General features: G+C 44.2%; 1 protein-coding gene across 1 annotated transcript in view; it reads left to right on the forward strand.

The window, feature by feature from the left end:
- The window catches only part of LOC105023362 (sodium channel protein type 4 subunit alpha B), a 55,420-nt gene that overhangs the window by 9,616 nt on the left and 24,839 nt on the right, over positions 1-20,965 (forward strand). Inside the window, exons 2-7 of the mRNA XM_010892499.3 lie at positions 10,635-10,959; positions 11,409-11,527; positions 11,684-11,773; positions 15,351-15,479; positions 17,738-17,829; positions 18,172-18,396. Coding sequence (XP_010890801.2) covers positions 10,690-10,959; positions 11,409-11,527; positions 11,684-11,773; positions 15,351-15,479; positions 17,738-17,829; positions 18,172-18,396 — 925 coding nt within the window. The 5' untranslated portion in view covers positions 10,635-10,689. The remainder of the gene's footprint in view (positions 1-10,634; positions 10,960-11,408; positions 11,528-11,683; positions 11,774-15,350; positions 15,480-17,737; positions 17,830-18,171; positions 18,397-20,965) is intronic.

The raw sequence follows: 20,965 nt of genomic DNA on the forward strand, positions 1-20,965 counted from the left end.
GATCAGCAGGGACAATTCTGTAACTAAGTAGCCATGAAGAGCTGGATGACCACTGAAAGACAGACAGACAGATGGACAGATGCACCAAAACACAGGCACAAACACAGACAGACAGAGAGAAAGGGCTCTTTTAGAAAACATGTTTAATTACATAACATGTTGGTTGTTCTGAGAAGGCCTGCTGCAGACTTGCTGGTAGTGAAGGATCTGAAAGTGTCTTTTTGTTTAGCAGCAGCAGAACAGTGTAGTCTAATAGTTGTGGGAAACCGGAGGCAGCCATCAATCTGTGGCAGGAAAAATTAAAGACTGGGAGCAACATGTTTAAAGGAGGATGGGGGGATTGGGGGTGGGGGGGTGGTCATAGGCCAGGCTAATACGAGAAGGAGAGAAGGGTGTGGATATGTGTCGAGGGGGAGCGGTCAAGTGCTGGGAGAGGGGTGGGGCGGGAACCCAAGTATCCAAACAGAGTAGATAGAGTTTTAGCCCCCCTGCAAAATAGAATGTGCTTCAGAGTTCTGAGCTGTCAGGAGCCTCTTGAGCCTGAATGCCAACGGCCTGTTTATCGGCACGATGTAAGGCAGGGAGGACGGAGTGAGGAATTAGCAGCGTCATCGTCGGCCATGTAACCTGATGCCTTCCCGTGATCGTCCACAGCAGCTGGGCAGCCACCATGTACAAAGGAGGTGGAACCAAGCTCCTCATGGAACCATCTCAATCCCAACCCACACCCAAATACCCTCCACCTCAATTTGACTCAGGTGCAACTACAGCACCGCAATTACGAGAACTGGGTTTTCTCACCTTTAAAAACAATTTCATTTCTTGTAGGACTAGTTCAGGTTAGTCTTCTCCCTGTTCTTGGCCGATTACTGCCATCTGCTTCCTGTTTAGTAAACCCCTGGTCCTGACAAAGCCCTTCAGACAAGAGCAATGTGGCCACACCCTTGATGGAAACTTCTAATTCTATAAGTGTAACAGACTGCCAATCTTTGTTATTCCATTTCAGCATAAAGTGTTTAGGGTGAAAGAGCCAAATTCACAATTTGTCATTATGTGGCCAGCAATGTATATTTTTTATAGCCTCTACCGACTGTCACAGTAGGGGGCGATGCTTCTCTTCCGTATTCTTCTCCATGGTGGGGAGGCATTGCAAGATGTCTTGCGGTATATACGCTTAAGTTGCAGACGTGGGGGCCCATAGTGATGTAGCAGGAGATAGAGAATCTCTGTTAGATTCATGCAACATGAGTTGGCCTGTATGCAGAGTTAGAAGGTAACATGAAACATGCCGTCAGGAAAAGAGAGGTGTAAGCACACCAGACTAGACGAGCTGTGTGAAAGTTGTCGGCTGGACTCTTCGTAGCGGTTTAGTGGGGGCCAAGACTTAACCTGAGACCTGCAGGAGTAACTAAGACTTTTGCTTATAAGAACTTGTGCAGCTGAGTTGAAAAAGCATGACACTAATAACATCAGGGTTTTGGCTTCGATTCCCACAGGGGTCCAGTATGAAAACCTTACTGTAAGTCACTCTGGATAAGAGCATCTGTTAATGTACTCAAATCTGAATCACAGATATAAAGTTCTGTCGAGGTGTCATGCAGGCCTTGTTGATTTTTGTAAATGGAACTGATTTGATCCAGCTCTTAGTCCATTGCCAGTACTTATATACACTATTGTACATTATAGTACTACATATAGACAATATCTAGGATGTCAGTTACTCTGACTATGAGGAAACAACTTAGATAAAATGTGTGTTAGTGCAGAAAAGACAACAAAGGAAAACAAATAGGCCTATATTTCAAAACACAGACATTAAGCAGTTGATAGCAATAATTATTATGAAATAATAATTTTTTGACAATGGTACTTACCAAATTGTGTTCCAGTAAAGCAAGCCTGGTTCACTAGAAACTCTGTGTCTACTAACTTCTGGGAAATATCACACTTCACTACCATCTGAATTAATTTCCCTCTGTTCATCCATGCACAATAAATCATGAACATTGGGGGAATAAGGAATGTCTGGATCCATCCCAAAAATCCAATAAAGAAAGGGCCCTCTGACTATGAATGTTCCGACACAGGAAACAGGGACAGAATCCTAGTGTTGAGATCTTGTTTCCCACAAAGAAGCAGGGGTTTGGACTAAACCTTACACAATCGCTAAAATGCTAACACACTGACATACTAACTATTAAAGGTGAATGGTAGATATGATGACATTATCAACACATTGTTAGGTTCTTGTCAAATGGTGAAAACTAATACACGTTAGAACAGCAACGAAACATGCACATCATCAAGCACAACAGCTGCGCATTGGCAGATAAAAACCTCTGCACAGATGTTTGAATCTCCTGTGATTCTAGTTTGAGCATGGTATGGGTGGACTTATGCACTCAGTGCATAAGTAGTAAGCACAGTTCCTTGTTGGACAGAGACATTTATCATTGTCTAACATTTGCAGCACTGTCACCTCATTATAAAATGACCCCACAGTTTACTGTCTACTTCAAATTGGGGTCAACTAGAGTTTAAAAACAGAAAGTTCACAGGCATTTTTGTGCCATTTCCAGGAAGTATGCTAGTGCCAGAAATAATGGGCTTATAAATAAAACTACATAAAAAAGCAGCTCTTTGCAACAAGTTAACTTTTACTCAACTATGGCTAAATGATTTGAGTCTAACCCAATTGTGCTGAAATGGCTCCAAGAAGTGAAACAATGTTCTTGGATCCTGCTACGATGCATCCATGAGTGAAATGGAGTAAGGACTCGGTCTATGGGGTCAGGGTGCAACAGAATGAAAAGGGACTTTGTTCAACTCACTCTGAGAAGTTGAGAGTGAAACAACTTAGTCCAGCCAAACGTCTGGCCGGCTGTTTCAAAAAGGCACTACATGAAATGTATGGAAGGATAGCGAAGGTTTTGCTATCATGCTGACCTGATGGGTATCACTCCTGGAGGCCTGGAATAGAAGCATAGCCTTTTTCTGAAGAAGGAAAAAAATCTCTAAATGTCTACTACAAGTGGATACATATCATAACAGTTTTTCACAATCACTAGCACAGGAAAAAGTTCTATTAACACATTTACACAAACCATGTTCTTGTAGATTTTGTGAAAATTAGGGAAACTAGTCTGAAATTACAGCCAAACCTGAGCCATTTCAATGTTTGTATATTTATTTGAGAGAATGTTGTAAAAAACTGCAATAATAGTGTTTTAAATTCCTCAGCGGGCGTTCAGTAGTCAAAAACATGTGTTGCATGAGTATTGGCAACCCTGCATGAAGTACTTTGTGCACACTCCTCATGCCAAGATATCAGCTTAGCCTATACTGTTTGATGAGGTGAGAAAACACATAACAAGGAATCTGAGACTTTTTATCCATGCACAATCTTTCCAGATCCTTGGTCTTCAGCTCACTTCAAAGGTTTTCACAGGACTTTAGGACAGGGAACTGCGGTGGCTTTGCAAAAGGCCAATTCTGTGGATCTGTGCGAAATCTTTGTATGAGTTTGAAGGTTTGCTTTAGATCAATATTGCTGGAAGATGCAATGACGACCTGCTGTCAGTCTTCTGGCAGAGGCAGACAGATTTTGCTCTAAATCTCCTGGTACTTGACAGAGTCCAACCATCCTAACAAGGTTCTTTGGAAGTAAACCAGCCCCAAAACATCACCTCTCCACCACCACCTGTGATCCATGGAGATTTGCTTTTAACACTCAGACTGTCCTCCTCACTGGTTCCTCATACTGAAAGGTTCAGCTTAAGCTCAATTGATTTAAACCTCTTAATTTTATGATTTAATTGGAGTGTTCTCTGACCTTCCCCATACTGATAGATGAATAAGGGGGTTTGGCATGTGTATCACCGCATATTGATACCCAATGAAACATGAAGCAATAGATTTTTGCTTAGTTTCTGTTGACTTAAATAAAATTTGATTCGGTTCATAAGAATTTCTAGGGGAGCAAATTATGGCAAGACATACAGTGGGGCAAAAAAGTATTTAGTCAGCCACCAATTGTGCAAGTTCTCCCACTTAAAAAGATGAGAGAGGCCTGTAATTTTCATCATAGGTACACTTCAATTCTGAAAGACAAAATGAGAGTTTTTTTCTCCAGAATATCCCATTGTAGGATTTTTAATGAATTTATTGGTAAATGATGGTGGAAAATAAGTATTTGGTCAATAACAAAAGTTCATCTCAATACTTTGTTATATACCCTTTGTTGGAATTGACAGAGGTCAAATGTCGTCACAAGGTATTCACACACTGTTGCTGGTATTTTGGCACATTCCTCCATGCAGATCTCCTCTAGAGCAGTGATGTTTTGGGGCTGTCGCTGGGCAACACGGTCTTTCAACTCCCTCCAAAGATTTCCTATGGGGTTGCGATCTGGTGACTTGCTAGGCCACTCCAGGACCTCGAAATGCTTCTTACGAAGCCACTCCTTCGTTGCCCGGGTGGTGTGTTTGGGATCATTGTCATGCTGAAAGACCCAGCCACATTTAATCTTCAATGCCCTTGCTGATGGAAGGTTTTCACTCAAAATCTCACGATACATGGCCCCATTCATTCTTTCCTTTACACGGATCAGTCGTCCTGGTCCCTTTGCAGAAAAACAGCCCCAAAGCATGATGTTTCCACCCCCATGCTTCACAGTAGGTATGGTGTTCTTTGGATGCAACTCAGAATTCTTTCTTCTCCAAAGACAACGCGTAGAATTTTTACCAAAATCTCTATTTTGGTTTCATCTGACCATATGACATTCTCCCAATCCTCTTCTGGAACATCCAAATGATCTCTAGCAAACCTTAGACGGGCCTGGATATTAAGCAGGGTGACACGTCTGACACTGCAGGATTTGAGTCCCTGGCGGCGTAGTGTGTTACTGATGGGAGCATTTGCTACTTTGGTCCCAGCTCTCTGCAGGTCATTCACTAGGTCCCCCTGTGTGGTTCTGGGATTTTTGCTCACTGTTCTTGTGATCATTTTGACCCCACGGGGTGAGATCTTGCGCGGAGCCCCGGATCGAGGGAGATTATCAGTGGTCTTGTATGTCTTCCATTTTATTATAATTGCTCCCACAGTTGATTTCTTCACTCAAAGCTGCTTACCTATTGCAGATTCAGTCTTCCCAGCCTGGTGCAGGTCTACAATTTTGTTTCTGGTGTCCTTTGACAACTCTTTGGTCTTGGCCATAGTGGAGTTTGGAGTGTGACTGTTTGAGGTTGTGGACAGGTGTCTTTTATACTGATAACAAGTTCAAACAGGTGCCATTAATACAGGTAACGAGTGGAGGACAGAGGAACCTCTTAAAGAAGACGTTACAGGTCTGTGAGAGCCAGAAATCTTGCTTGTTTGTAGGTGACCAAATGGTTATTTTACAGAGAAATTTAACAATAAATTCATAAAAAGATCCTACAATGTCATTTTCTGGATTTTTATTTCTCATTTTGTCTCTCATAGTTGAAGTGTACCTATGATGAAAATTACAGGCGAACTTGCACAATTGGTGGCTGACTAAATACTTTTTTGCCCCACTGTATGTATTTGTTGATTAAGGATGTTTTTCCTTTGAACAATTTAGTCTGAAATAAAGATTATATTTCTAAAATGTTTATGTGCAACATCAAGCCAATGAACAACAAATAACATGCATACCCTGGCATTGATTTTGAAAATATAACTGATCATCCAAAAAAAATATATATATATTTATGGATAGTGATCATATGAAGCCAATTATTATCACATAGTTCTTTGGCTCCTTTTTAAATCATAATGATAACAGAAATCACCCAAATGGCCCTGATCTAAAGTTTACATACCCTTGAATGTTTGGCCTTGTTACAGACACACAAGGTGACATGCACAAGTGAAAATAGCAATTAAATGTCAATTCGATTTCCCACACCTGTGGCTTTTTAAATTGCAATTAGCGTCTGTGTATAAATAATCAATGAGTTTGTTTGCTCTCACATGGATGCACTGAACAGGTTAGATACTGAGCCATGGGGAGAAGAAAAGAACTGTCAAAAGACATGCATAACAAAGTTATGGAACTTTATAAAGATGGAAAAGAATATAAAAATATATCCAAAGCCTTGCAAATGCCAGTCAGTACTGTTCAATCACTTATTAAGAAGTGAAAAACCCACAGGTAACCTCAGGAGAAATACAGGCTGCTTTTGTAAAAGGTATTGTCGTACCACAATACGACGATACTTGAACAAAAATGAGCTGCATGGTCGAGTTGCCAGAAAGAAGCCTTTACTGCACCAATACCACAAAACAGCCAGGTTACAATATGCCCGACAACACCTTACATGCCTCACAGCTTCTGGCACACTGTAATTATGGTCACAACCATAAGCTCTATGTTTGAAGAGGGCTCATCAAGGCCTATAGTGAACAGAATACCATCCCCACTGTGAAGCATAATGGTGGCTCACTGATGTTTTGAGGGTGTGTGAGATCTAAAGGCTCAGGGAATATTGTGAGAATTGATGGCAACATGAATGCAGCATGTTATCAGAAAATACTCACAGACAAATTGCATTCTTCTGATCGAAAACTGAGGATGGGATGCTCTTAGACTTTCCAGCATGACAATACAGTGGTTACAGCTGAAAAAGGTGAAGGTTCTGGAGTGGCCATCACAGTCTCCTGACCTTAATATCTTCAAGCCACCCTGAGGAAATCTCAAACATTCAGTTCATGCAAGACGACCAAAGACTTTGCATGACCTGGAGGCATTTTGCAAAGAAGAATGGGCAGCTATAATAACTGCAAGAATTCGAGGCCTCATTGACAACTATTACAAAAGACTGCTTGCTGTCATTGATGCTAAAGAGGGCAATACACACTATTAAGAACAGGTGCTATGCAGAATTTTGAACAGGGGTCAGTAAAAAGAAATCTTAGTTGCCATGTTTTGTTTTATGATTGTGCCATTCTGTTATGACAAAATGGTACATACAGCTCTGGAAACAATAAACCAGGCAAGCCTAGTTCAACCGGCCCACAATAAAATGCGTTAATCAGAGCTGTCCTCTCAAGAATCAAACCCAGGATTCCCACATGAAAGGCTGCGTTGTTACCCACTACACCACAAAGCTGAACATTTACTGGGTGTCAGTATAGCCTCTTGACATTATAGAATTTTGTCACACATCACGCCGAGTTTGAATATTTCATTAGACACCATAAACCATTATGTTAAACTTTATGACTTCTGCCACTGGCTGTTTTAAAAGCTTATTAGCAAGTAATATGTCACAAGACGTCATTAAGCATTGTGTTAAACTGAGTAACGTTTCTTATTAAGTTTACCACAAATTGCATATATGAACTGTATGGCTTTTGCCAATGGCCCGTTTTAACAGCCATTTGTGAATTATTAGCCATTCGTGAATTACATTGATACAATAACTACTGTATCAATATAGGTGAGGATAACAGACTTTTTCATCAAGTGAAAAGATGTAAGAATCGTGTTGCCAGCAAAGTGTATGTCTTTCCTGAAAAAATCCTAAGTCAGAATTCAGAAATCCACCAGAAATAGCCGCAATATACAGTAGCTCACAGAAGTGAGTACACCCCTCAAATTTTTTTAAATATTTGATTATATCTTTACATGTGACAACACTGAAGGAATACCACTTTGCTACAATGTAAAGTAGTGAGTGTAAATTTGCTGTCCCCTCAAACGCACAGCCATTAATGTCTAAACCACTGGCAACAAAAGTGAGTACACCCCTGTCCAGATTGGCAAAGTGAAAATGTCCAGATTGGCCCAAAGTGTCAATATTTTGTGTGGCCACCATTATTCTCCAGCACTGCCTTAACCCTCTTGGGCATGGAGTTGTCCAAAGCTTCAAAGGTTGCCATTGGAGTCCTCTTCCCCTCCTCCATGACGACATCACAGAGTTGGTGGATGTTAGAGACCTTGCGCTCCTCCATCTTCCATTTGAGGATGCCCCACAGATGCTCAATAGGGTTTAGGTCTGGAGACATGCTTTGCCCATCCATCACCTTTACACTCAGCTTCTTTAGCAAGGCAGTGCTCATCTTGGAGGTTTGTTTGGGGTCGTTATCATGTTTGAATACTGCCCTGCGGCCCAGTCCCCGAAGGAAAGGGATCATGCTCCTGTTCAGTATGTCACAGTACATGTTGGCATTCATTGTTCCCTCAATGAACTCTAGCTCCCCAGTGCTGGCAGCACTCATGCAGCCCCAGACCATGACACTCCCACCACCATGTTTGAATTTAGGCAAGACACACTTGTCTTTGTACTCCTCACCTTGTTGCCGCCACACACGCTTGACACCATCTGAACCAAATACGTTTATCTTGGTCTCATCAGACCACAGGACATAGTTCCAGTAATCCATGTCCTTAGTCTGCTTGTCTTCAGCAAACTGTTTGTGGGCTTTCTTGTGCATCATCTTTAGAAGAGGCTTCCTTCTGGGACGACCAATTTGATGCAGTGTGCGGCATATGGTCTGAGCACTGACAGGCTGACCCCCCACCCCTTCAACCTCTGCAGCAATGCTGGCAGCACTCATACGTCTATTTCCCAAAGACGACCTCTGGATATGACACTGAACAGGTGCACTCAACTCGAGGCCTTTTCTTAGTGGAACCTGTTCTGTTAAACCGCTGTATGGTCTTGGCCAACGTGCTACAGCTCAATTTCAGGGTCTTAGCAATCTTCTTATAGCCTAGGCCATCTTTATGTAGAAAAACTATTATTTTATTCAGATCCTCAGAGAGTTCTTTGCCGTGAAGTGCCATGTTGAACTTACAGTGACCAGTATGAGGGAGTGTGAAAGCGATAACACCAAATTTAACACACCTGCTCCCCATTCACGCCTGAGACCTTGTAACACTAACGAGTCACATGACACATGGGAGGGAAAATGACTGGTTGGGCCCAATTTGGACATTTTCACTTAGGGGTGTACTCACTTTTGTTGCCATTGGTTTAAACATTAATGGCTGTGTGTTGAGTTATTTTGAGGGGACAGCAAATTTACTCTGTTATACAAGCTGTGCACTCACTACTTCACATTGTATCAAAGTGTCATTTCTTCAGTGTTGTCACATGAAAAGATATAATCAAATATTAGTTTTGTGTACTTAGTTTTGTGAGATACTGTAACAGATAACAGTTTCATTTTAGGCTGTCCTGAACAAATCCTCTTTTGCCACTGGCTGTTTTAACAGCTAATTAGCCATTTGTGAATGACATTGATACAGCATCTGTCAATATATGTGACGATAACTGACTTTTTGGTCAAGTGAAAAGACGAGAGAATTGTGTAGCCAGCGAAGTGTTTGTCTATTCTGAACAAACCCTAATATCCACCAGAACTGTTTTATTTTAGGCTTCCTATTTTGTAGCTACATAAAGTTATAGCCAGCTATGTTTTTGTCTGTCCTGAACCTCAGGCATATTGCGTTTTGACTGTTACGTGAGTCTAACTCAGGACCTGTTGTTCCGGAGCCTGGGTCTCTAACCACTACACTATTTAACCAAGGCTACTCAGTCAGTCAGTCAATAAGAGACATTCGCGCTTCTAGGCTGGCTCCACTTAGGCGGTCCGGCAAAAGATAAAGCCCATTTGGTGATTACCTGAACCAAATCTCATTTTACAAGGAAAAGTATTAAAACCACTGCTGTGGTAATCACTATCCTCTTGCAATAGAACCAGCTGGATGGCAAAAACAGTGCAAGTAAAACCTCAAAGGTAATTTGAATAAAAAAATAACTATTCAGAATGACAAAACAGTTGAAAAGAAAAGCTTTGAGTGAGGAAAAGAAGGGTTCAATTCTGGATTTACTTACATCCTGGGTTGCTTACATCTTGAAAATCTCAAAGACGGCGGTTCATAAGAACAAGGTCAAGCAACAGACAGTGGGGACAACGCTACAGACTGGCAGAGGGCGAAAACCACTGTCCACTGACCGAGACCGTCAACTCATTCCATCGTCACTCAACCGTAGGATGACATCATGTGACCTACAAAAATAATGGTGAACAGGAGCTGGGATGAAATGTACGGCGAGGACGGTACAAAACAGGCTCGTAGGGGCAGGGCTGAAGTCATGTAAAGATAGAAAAAAGCCCTTAATCAATGAGAAGCAAAGAAGAGCCAGGCTGAAGTTTGCAAAAGACCATAAATATTGGACCATAGAGTCCAAATCTGGGTTATTCCACCAAATATTGATTTCTGAACTATTTTGTTGTTGATAAATCAATGTGAATTTGTTTTATTTGCATTATTTGAGGTCTTTTTTGGTTATTTTGACCAGTTGTTTATTTCTACAGACAAATACAGTAAATGACAATATTTTTATTTGGAATTTGGGAGAAATGTTGTCAGTACTTTTCAACGACAAAACTGTTCATTTTACTCAAACACATACCTATGAATAGAAAAACCAGAGAAACTGATAATTTTGCAGTGGTCTCTTAATTTTTTCCAGAGCTGTATATTACCAATTCTCCAAGGGTATGCAAACTTTTGAGCAGAACTGTAACTACATGTGCACCAAAAAAAACGTAGTTCTAATGTATTTTAAAGAAGTTAATGACACGTATCTGTCCTACAGCCCACTGCTGAGAGACCCAGGTGTGGTGGCATCTCTGGCCAAGCAGAATGCCAAGATGGCCACCCTGCTACCTCCCGCAGGCACTCAAGTGTTCCACCGCTTCACCCCAGAGTCACTGGCGGAGATCGAGAGGCGGATGGCCGAGGAAGCAAAGGAGCAGGACAGGAAGTTAGATCTGAACATCGAGGTAGCAGAAGAAGACCTGCCGAAGCCATCCGCTGATCTGGAGGCCGGAAAGGCCCTGCCATTTATTTATGGAGATCCACCAGCTGAGCTTCTCAACACACCTCTGGAGGAACTGGATCCATTCTACAAATCACGCAAAGTAAAACTATCATTAACTCTTTAGCAGACACTCTTCTCCAACATAATACTATTATGAATGCCCTTTAGCATACACTCTTCTCCAAAGTGACAAAAGCATAATTTACTCCTGGTTCTGATGTTCGTCTTTTGTTCTGATCACATCCACATTCTTATAGGTCCCAGATTTTTCACCAGGTGTAAATGATTAAAACTGTTACTAGTTCTTACAAGGTGAATAGATAAGATCATGTCAAGATCAGGGTAACATAATATCAAGACATAATGATAATAAACGAATATATATAATAACACAATATCTAGTGTAACCAGAACAACACTATACAGCAGGTAAAGGGTGTCCTCAGTCCCTGTCCCTTAGATTACTAACCTAAGGCTGATAACTTTTTATGTAGTGGTCCTTCAACCTGTACAATGTATATTCATTAATGTTAATTTTGTGTCTTCCAGACCTTTATTGTCATCACCAAGGGGAATACAATCTTCAGGTTCAATGCTGAGCCGGCCTGCTACATCCTGTCGCCTTTCAATCTTCTAAGGAGAGGAGCCATCAAGATTCTCATACATTCATATCCTTTCATTATGATTATACTGTTCTACTTTTCTACAGAGTCTAAGTACAGTAGGTTGATTTGGGCTATGAGAATTAGTGTATAAGTTTATGTTTCCCCAGGTTTGAACACATTGTAATAATTCTATAGATGTTATTGCCTTAACCCAGGTACGTTGTTTAGCATGTTCATCATGTTAACAATCCTGTCCAACTGTGTGTTCATGACGATGAGTGACCCTCCCGCATGGAGTAAAACTGTTGAGTATGTTTCAAACTTCGTTTCACATATTTATTTTGGCTGACTTTAGTGAAAATATGTTGCCTGTTAGTGAACGCAGTTGGTCATTAAAATGTTTGGGTTTTGTATACTTTTCTATAAGAGCATTAGGTTCAAATATCACAGTAACAATAATAAAATATTTATCATGACATTATTCTATGACCCCTCCAAGAACTGCCACCTTAACGTGGTGGAGGGGTTTGAGTACCCGAGTGACCCTAGGAGCTATGTTGTCTGGGGCTATATGCCCCTGGTAGGGTCTCCCAAGGCAAACAGGTCTTAGGCGACGGGTCAGACTAAGAGCGGTTCAAAACCCCTTAATGAAGAATAAAATTTTGAGTACCGTGACGTCGCCCGGTATGGCGCAGCCGGGGCCCCACCCCGGAGCCAGGCCCGGGGTTGGGGCTCGAATGCGAGCGCCTGGTGGCCGGGCCTTCCCCCATGGGGCCCGGCCGGGCTCAGCCCGAACGGGTGACGTGGGGCCGCCCTCCCGTGGGCTCACCACCCACAGGAGGGACCATAAGGGGCCGGTGCAAAGAGGATCGGGCGGCAGTCGAAGGCAGGGGCCTAGACAACCCGATCTCTGGACACGGAAACTGGCTCTAGGGACGTGGAATGTCACCTCGCTGGCGGGGAAGGAGCCTGAGTTAGTGCGTAAGGTTGAGAGGTTCCGATTAGAGGTAGTCGGGATCACCTCTACGCACGGCTTGGGCTCTGGAACCACACTCCTTGAGAGAGGATGGACTCTTCACCACTCTGGAGTTGCCCATGGTGAGAGGCGGCGGGCTGGTGTGGGTTTGCTCATAGCTCCCCAGCTCTGCCGCCATGTGTTGGAGTTTACCCCGGTGAACGAGAGGGTCGTTTCCCTGCGCCTACGGGTCGGGGATAGGTCTCTCACTGTTGTTTGTGCCTACGGGCCGAACGGCAGTGCAGAGTACCCGACCTTCTTGGAGTCTCTGGGAGGGGTGCTGGAAAGTGCTCCGACTGGGGACTCTATTGTTCTACTGGGGGACTTCAACGCCCACGTGGGCAACGACAGTGACACCTGGAGGGGCGTGATTGGGAGGAACGGCCCCCCTGATCTGAACCCGAGTGGTGTTCAGTTATTGGACTTCTGTGCTAGTCACAGTTTGTCCATAACGAACACCATGTTCAAGCATAAGGGTGTCCATCAGTGCACGTGGCACCAGGACACCCTAGGCCGCAGGTCGATGATTGACTTTGTTGTCGTCTCATCTGACCTGCGGCCGTATGTCTTGGACACTCGGGTGAAGAGAGGGGCGGAGCTGTCAACTGATCACCACCTGGTGGTGAGTTGGATCCGATGGCGGGGGAGGAAGCTGGACAGACTCGGCAGGCCCAAGCGTACTGTAAGGGTCTGCTGGGAACGTCTGGCCGAGTCTCCTGTCAGAGAGATCTTTAACTCCCACCTCCGGCAGAGCTTCGACTGGATCCCGAGGGAGGTTGGAGATATTGAGTCCGAGTGGACCATGTTCTCCACCGCCATTGTCGAAGCGGCCGCTCGGAGCTGTGGCCGTAAGGTCTCCGGTGCCTGTTGAGGCGGCAATCCCCGAACCCGGTGGTGGACACCGGAAGTAAGGGATGCCGTCAAGCTGAAGAAGGAGTCCTATCAGGCCTGGTTGGCTTGTGGGACTCCTGAGGCAGCTGACGGGTACCGACAGGCCAAGCGGGCTGCAGCCCGGGTGGTTGTGGAGGCAAAAACTCGGGCCTGGGAGGAGTTCGGTGAGGCCATGGAGAAGGACTATCGGCTGGCCTCGAAGAGATTCTGGCAAACCATCCGGCGCCTCAGGAGAGGGAAACAGTGCCCTACCAACGCTGTTTACAGTAGAGGTGGGCAGCTGTTGACCTCAACTGAGGATGTCGTTGGGCGGTGGAAGGAGTACTTCGAGGATCTCCTCAATCCCGCTGTCACTTCTTCCATTGAGGAAGCAGAGGATGAGGGCTCAGAGGTGGACTCGTCCATCACCCGGGCTGAAGTCACTGAGGTGGTCAAGAAACTCCTCGGTGGCAAGGCACCGGGGGTGGATGAGATCCGCCCTGAGTACCTCAAGTCTCTGGATGTTGTGGGGCTGTCTTGGTTGACACGCCTGTGCAACATCGCGTGGCGGTCGGGGACAGTGCCTCTGGGATGGCAGACCGGGGTGGTGGTCCCTCTTTTTAAGAAGGGGGACCGGAGGGTGTGTTCCAACTATAGGGGGATCACACTTCTCAGCCTGCCCGGGAAAGTCTATGCCAGGGTTCTGGAGAGGAGAATACGGCCGATAGTAGAACCTCAGATTCAGGAGGAACAGTGTGGTTTTCGTCCGGGCCGTGGAACACTGGACCAGCTCTATACCCTCTACGGGGTGTTGGAGGGTTCATGGGAGTTTGCCCAACCAATCCACATGTGTTTTGTGGATTTGGAGAAGGCATTCGACTGTGTACCTCGCGGCATCTTGTGGAGGGTGCTTGGGGAATATGGGGTCCTGGGTCCTTTGCTAAGGGCTGTCAGGTCCCTATACAACCGAAGCAGGAGCTTGGTCCGCATTGCCGGCAGTAAGTCAGACTTGTTCCCAGTGCATGTTGGACTCCGGCAGGGCTGCCCTTTGTCACCGGTTCTGTTTGTAATTTTTATGGACAGAATTTCTAGGCGCAGCCAGGGGCCGGAGGGTGTCAGGTTTGGGGACCACACGATTTCGTCTCTGCTCTTTGCAGATGATGTTGTCGTGTTGGCCCCTTCTAACCAGGACCTTCAGCATGCACTGGGACGGTTTGCAGCCGAGTGTGAAGCGGTGGGGATGAAAATCAGTACCTCCAAATCCGAGGCCATGGTCCTCAGTCGGAAAAGGGTGGCTTGCCCACTTCAGGTTGGTGGAGAGTGCCTGCCTCAAGTGGAGGAGTTTAAGTATCTAGGGGTCTTGTTCACGAGTGAGGGAAGGATGGAACGGGAGATTGACAGACGGATCGGTGCAGCTTCTGCAGTAATGCAGTCGATGTATCGGTCTGTCGTGGTGAAGAAAGAGCTGAGCCGCAAGGCGAAGCTCTCGATTTACCAGTCAATCTACGTTCCTACTCTCACCTATGGTCATGAGCTTTGGGTCATGACCGAAAGGACAAGATCCCGGATACAGGCGGCCGAAATGAGTTTTCTCCGCAGGGTGGCTGGGCGATCCCTTAGAGATAGGGTGAGAAGCTCGGTCACCCGGGAGGAGCTCAGAGTAGAGCCACTGCTCCTCCACATCGAGAGGGGTCAGCTGAGGTGGCTTGGGCATCTTTTTCGGATGCCTCCGGAACGCCTTCCTGGGAAGGTGTTCCGGTCCCGTCCCACCGGGAGGAGACCCCGGGGAAGACCTAGGACACGCTGGAGGGACTATGTCTCCCGGCTGGCCTGGGAACGCCTCGGTGTCCCCCCGGAAGAGCTAGAGGAAGTGTCTGGGGAGAGGGAAGTCTGGGCATCCCTGCTTAGACTGCTGCCCCCGCGACCCGGCCCCGGATAAGCGGAAGAAGATGGATGGATGGATTATTCTATGAACCTTTCCACTCTCTTGTTGGATTTCAGATATGTCTTCACTGGGATCTATACCTTTGAGGCAGGCATTAAAGTCTTGTCCAGAGGCTTCTGCGTTGGAGATTTTACATTCCTTCGAGATCCATGGAACTGGCTGGATTTCATGGTGATAAGCATGGCGTGAGTACTGGGAAAGGGTTGGTCGACGCCCGTCGGCTCAGAAACATTAGGCACAGGGGCAGGTGTTAGAGTGATTGTGTGTATGTTTGTCATGATTAAGGTCAAAGGTCAGGAAGTTAACCACCTCTCCTACCTCCAATACCCAATGACCCTTGTCTCTCTAACTCTCTCCTTTCTACCCTTACCTTTTTCTCTTCCCTGTCAACTTCTCTCTCTCTCTCTACCTCCCTCTCCTAACTCTTTTCTCTCTCTCTCCCTGTATCTGTCTCTCTCCCTGTATCTGTCTCTCTCCCTGTACCTGTCTCTCTCTCCCTGTACCTGTCTCTCTCCCTGTACCTGTATCTCTCCTTGTACCTCTGTCCAGGGACTGACTGGGACAAAAATTCAGCCCTGGCAATGTAGCCTATATTACCACACCTGTACATTCTCACCCAAAGAGATACGCATTGGCTACTTATGTTTGGCTACATATGGTAGAGCTAACAAAATAATAAATAAGCAGTACAGTATGTCACAGTTATTTAAACCTTTAATCTGTAAGTGACTGGCAGACGATGCTCGCTACTTTTTAAAGAGCACATGTTTATAACAAATGCACACATACAGTACTATAAAAAAAAGCAATGGCTGTTGATCTGAGTCTGTTGTACCGCTGTTGTTTTGCTTTTCTCTCTCCCTGTACCTCTCTCTCCCAGTACCTCTGTGTCTCTCCCTGTACCTCTCTCTCCCCGTACCTCTGTGTCTCTCCCTGTACCTCTCTCTCCCCGTACCTCTCTCTCCCCATACCTCTGTGTCTCTCCCTGTACCTCTCTCTCCCCGTACCTCTGTGTCTCTCCCTGTAGCTTTCCATCTACCTGATTTTTACCACCCTGAGTATCTTTCTACCTCTATGTCCCTGTGTCTCTCCCCCTCTCTCTTCATCTCTTCGCCTCCCTCCCTCTTACTTTCTCATAATTCCCTTCTAGACTTCTTGCCTCATCATGGCAGACATACTGGATGAAAATATCCATCCACTTACTAAACAGATCACACATCAGAGAGGGCGTTTCATCGCCGGTCAGGGCCAGGTGTTGGAGTGACTCAGTGTGTGTGTGTGTGTGTGTATGTGTGTCACGAGTAAGGTCAAAGGCCATCTCCAATGGCTTAATGAGTTTGACCCTGGCTTTTATCTCTCCTACCTCCAGTCCCTAGTGCCCCATACTCTATACCTTTCTCTCTCTTCTTTCTACCCTTTTTCTCTCCCTTTTTCTCTCCCTCCAACCTCTCAATCACTCTTCCTATCTACATAATGTCCATCCTGATATTTTGCCTCTCCGCAGGAAACTTCAAAGAATTGAAATATTTGTCCAAATGCAAAAGTGGTTCACACACGCCATACTCTATACACTATTTACAGGAGCCCACGCAGGGCCGGCAGTCAGCCCCTGACTGCTAGGGTGCCGCCGACTGCTAGGGGACAGTGGACCGCAAATGAAATTTTGCAAAGGCCCCGAAAAGGCTAGAGCCTGCACTGAGCCCACTATAAATATTGTCACTGCTCATCAGGTCTGTGGTGCTCCATTGCTAATTTCTCATAATTTCATCAACTTATCCGGAATGAGACATTTGCGCTTAAGTGCTTTATAGGCCCTTTATGGGCTATCTGATTCAAACCAGCAGTTGTTTACTGGAATCTGCTGCTTCTTCTTTCTCTGTATGGTGAGTGGATAATGATGTATATATGTGTAACACTATACAGTTGATCTAGCCAGTTCCAAAAATGTTAAATATAGTGTAAGGCTGTAAGACACATCAAAAGTGTTCAAGGATCCTAGACTACAAAAAGCAATTTCTATGGTGGAGCTCAATGTGATGTACTTTATGCCTGATGTATTTCTGTACATGTAATCATCCATTAAAACGTTAAATGTTTGCGTTTGAACCACAGCCACATCATGATGTATTTCTTAAAGTAACTAGATCTCCATACGGCAACGTATAGGTCACACTTCAGCCTCACAGGGTAGGTTTAATGATAATACACTGATACACTGCTCTTTGGCTTTAGAGAGAGGGACAGTTGGCCAGCTAGAAGTGGACAGGTGCCCCAAGCTAAATATATCTTCTGCTAAACCATATCTTTTACACTAGCAACCGCCTTATCCTCCATGTTAGAAAGAAACAATGAACCAAACGTATACACGAACCGCAGCAGATTTGTTTCATTTTCAACTTTCACCTCTCTATTGTAATATGTTGTTCTGGTTTGTGCCCGGCAGGTACGTCACTGAGTTTGTTGACCTGGGCAATGTGTCGGCCCTCAGGACGTTCCGTGTGCTCCGAGCCCTTAAAACAATCACTGTAATTCCTGGTACGTGTCACTTAAGAAGGTCCTAGTCCCAACAGGGTCTGCCTCGGAACACCTGCTCTGGATCTGGTGTAGCTCAGCTGGGAAACATGTGTCACTAGTATCCTCAAAGCTAGTATTTTCGTTTCAACTGGGATACAAGCATCTGTTGTATTTTATGAACAGAAAGCATTGCGAGCTATACAAAATGTTTTGCTATTAATGAATTGCCCAAAAGCACTGAAATAATTACAGTGGATCAAATTATTGTTTGAATAAGCAAAATCAAATGTTTATATTCTTGGGTTTTTAATCATACATATTTATTTATTCAGAGTGTAGCTGACATTATTTTGATGTTTTCAGGTCTTAAAACCATTGTGGGGGCTCTTATCCAGTCAGTGAAGAAGTTAGCTGACGTGATGATCCTAACAGTTTTCTGCTTGGCGGTGTTCGCCCTGGTCGGACTGCAATTGTTCATGGGAAACCTGAGGCAGAAGTGTGTTTACTGGCCTTTCAATATTACATATTTCCATAACATCACATTGGACAACAGGACATGGGACTTCAATGAGTACATCAACGACAACGGTATTGACAGGCTTTTAATGGCACATTCAGGTTTACTAAATTAGTCGTAAAAAAACAACAACACAGAAATTAAAGTCTGGATTACAAAAGTGAACAATTATTCATAAATGCATTTATGGGGGAAGGAGAACTTCCTAGAGCAACAATTTTATAGGAAAAGAGAAATGAAAAGGGATCTGGGTGTGGTTTACTGCCAAGAGAAACATTACTCCATTCCCCAGACCCCAAAACCTTCATTGTCCACATAGGACTGGGGGGCTGCTAAAACAATAAACACAGTTAAACAAGCATTCCTGAATAGACAGCTAAGGCTTCAAAAACACAGTTCAACAAAGGCTAACCCGAAAATGCTATAACACACAAGCACAATGACAGTCAGTTTATTCACATATTAGTGTTGGAACATCTGTTCCTATGGATTGTCAGTAAACAGGAAATAGCTGTCTATTACCATCAACGAAAACAGGACACAGAGACAGATTCAGAGAACTGGCGCAAGAGAACCCTTTTTATTAATGCCACAAATCATAGATTCCTTAGAATTCCTTGAACTCTCTATACACCCTAATTCCTAATTCCACAGAGACTATGTGGCTGGTTTGGAGTAAGTACCCAAAGTATACTCATGATTTAAATAAACATTTGAAATGAATATGGAATACATCGTATGTTTACTAAAATGCTAAAGTAAAGTAAAACCCCATTTCCCAAAAAGTTGGGACACAGCATAAAATGCTAATAAAAACAGATTGCAACAATGTACAAATCATTTATCCTTATATTTAATTGAAAATAGTACAAAGACAACATATTGAATGTTGAAACTGAGAAATGTTTTAGTTTTTGAAAAAATACATGACCATTTAGAATTTGATGCCAGCAACAAGTTGGGACAGGAGCATGTTTACTGCTGTGTTCAATACCGCTGTATTTATTTATAAAGCCCTTTTTACAACAGCAGTTGTCACCTTAAACCCCAAGGAGCAAACAACAGTAGTGTTGAATTTCAGTGGCTAGGACAAACTCTCTAAGAAGGCCGAATTTTAGGAAGAAACCTATAGAGGACCCAGGCTCAGTGGGGTGACCAGTCCTCTTCTGGCTGTGCCGGGTGAGATATTAAGAGTCCAATTGGAATAATTATTACATTTCTCTGGGCTAAATCCAGAGTCTATTTGATTTTAGACTAGGTCAAAAGTATGACCAGGTGGACAAGGACAGGGACACCGGGACAGCAACGGGCCCCCCAAACCAGGTACTCCGCAGGTGTAGACCAGGACCTCATGTCCTCCTAAAGATTAAAACGGGAGGAGACTGAGAAAAGTTAGAAAGTGCATCACCTCTTTTTTTAACAATACTCTGTAAGCGTTTAGGAACTGAGGAGACCAATTGCTGTAGTATGGAGCCATGATTTTTTAAATACTGGAATGTGGTTTGGCATTGTCTTGATCATGACCATCTGATCATGGCCATCCAGTATTGTTTTTTGGCCTTGTCCCTTGCATACAAGATTTCTCCGGATTCTCTCTTTCAATGATAAAATGTGCTGTAGATGATGCAATGTAGATAAACCCTTCCTCATCCTCACTTGTGACAAGCCCATCCTCTCTGGAATGATCTTTTAATACTCAATCATGTTATTGACCTGTTACCAACTGACCAAATTAGATATGTGAAATTCCACCAGGTTTATTTTTTTTTAGAATTACACAACTTTTCCAGTATTTTGTTGCCTCTGTCCCAACATTTTTGAAAGGTGTGGCTGGCATTACATTTAAAGTGGGCATTTATTTTTCAAGAAGCAATAAAATGTCTCAATTTCAACATCTGACATGTTGTCTTTGTACTATTTTCTATTGAATATAGGGTTTAAATGATTTTTGTAATGAACACCAGGACCAGGGGTTTGAGATTCCAATTGCGGAACGCAACTGTCGATTTATTAGCAAAAGCACAAGGGACACGGCACGAGCAGAACGAGAGAGACAGGCGAAGGCAACAGAATAGGCAGGGGCAGGCAGGCAGGATAATCCACTGGGCAGGCAGGCAGGTCAAGAGGCAGGTTTTCTATACACAGAGACAAACGGGGACAGGGCAAGGAGAGGAGAAAACAACAGGCTGGGAATGAATGACAAGGAAGAGCGCAATGCGAAGGCTTGGCAGGTCCACTACGAACAACACCTCACACCTGAGTGGAGGTGGAGGACAGGCTAATAAAGAGGGAGAACGAGGCGCAGGTGTTCAGTATTCCGGTGATTGGGTGCAGTATACACTGGGTTGTGCGGGCGTAGTGGTGGCTGGCAAGGGGTGCGAGAGGGAGGAGCTGGAGCAGGAACGACGCTAGAACCTCACAATTTGCACATCATTGCATTCCGTTTTAATTAACATTTTGTGCAGCGTCCCAACTTTTATGGAAATGGGGTTGTACACTAATGTATGAAATAAGTGGATCCGTTTTAACACATTTAAGTAAACTCATTGCTATAGTACTTAAATACCTTTTTAATACCATATTGTGTACTAAAGTACAACTTCAGTGGATCCAAAATAATACACTTGAATATACTAATTT

Source organism: Esox lucius, chromosome 11, assembly GCF_011004845.1.
Source record: "Esox lucius isolate fEsoLuc1 chromosome 11, fEsoLuc1.pri, whole genome shotgun sequence".
NCBI classification, from domain to species: domain Eukaryota; kingdom Metazoa; phylum Chordata; class Actinopteri; order Esociformes; family Esocidae; genus Esox; species Esox lucius.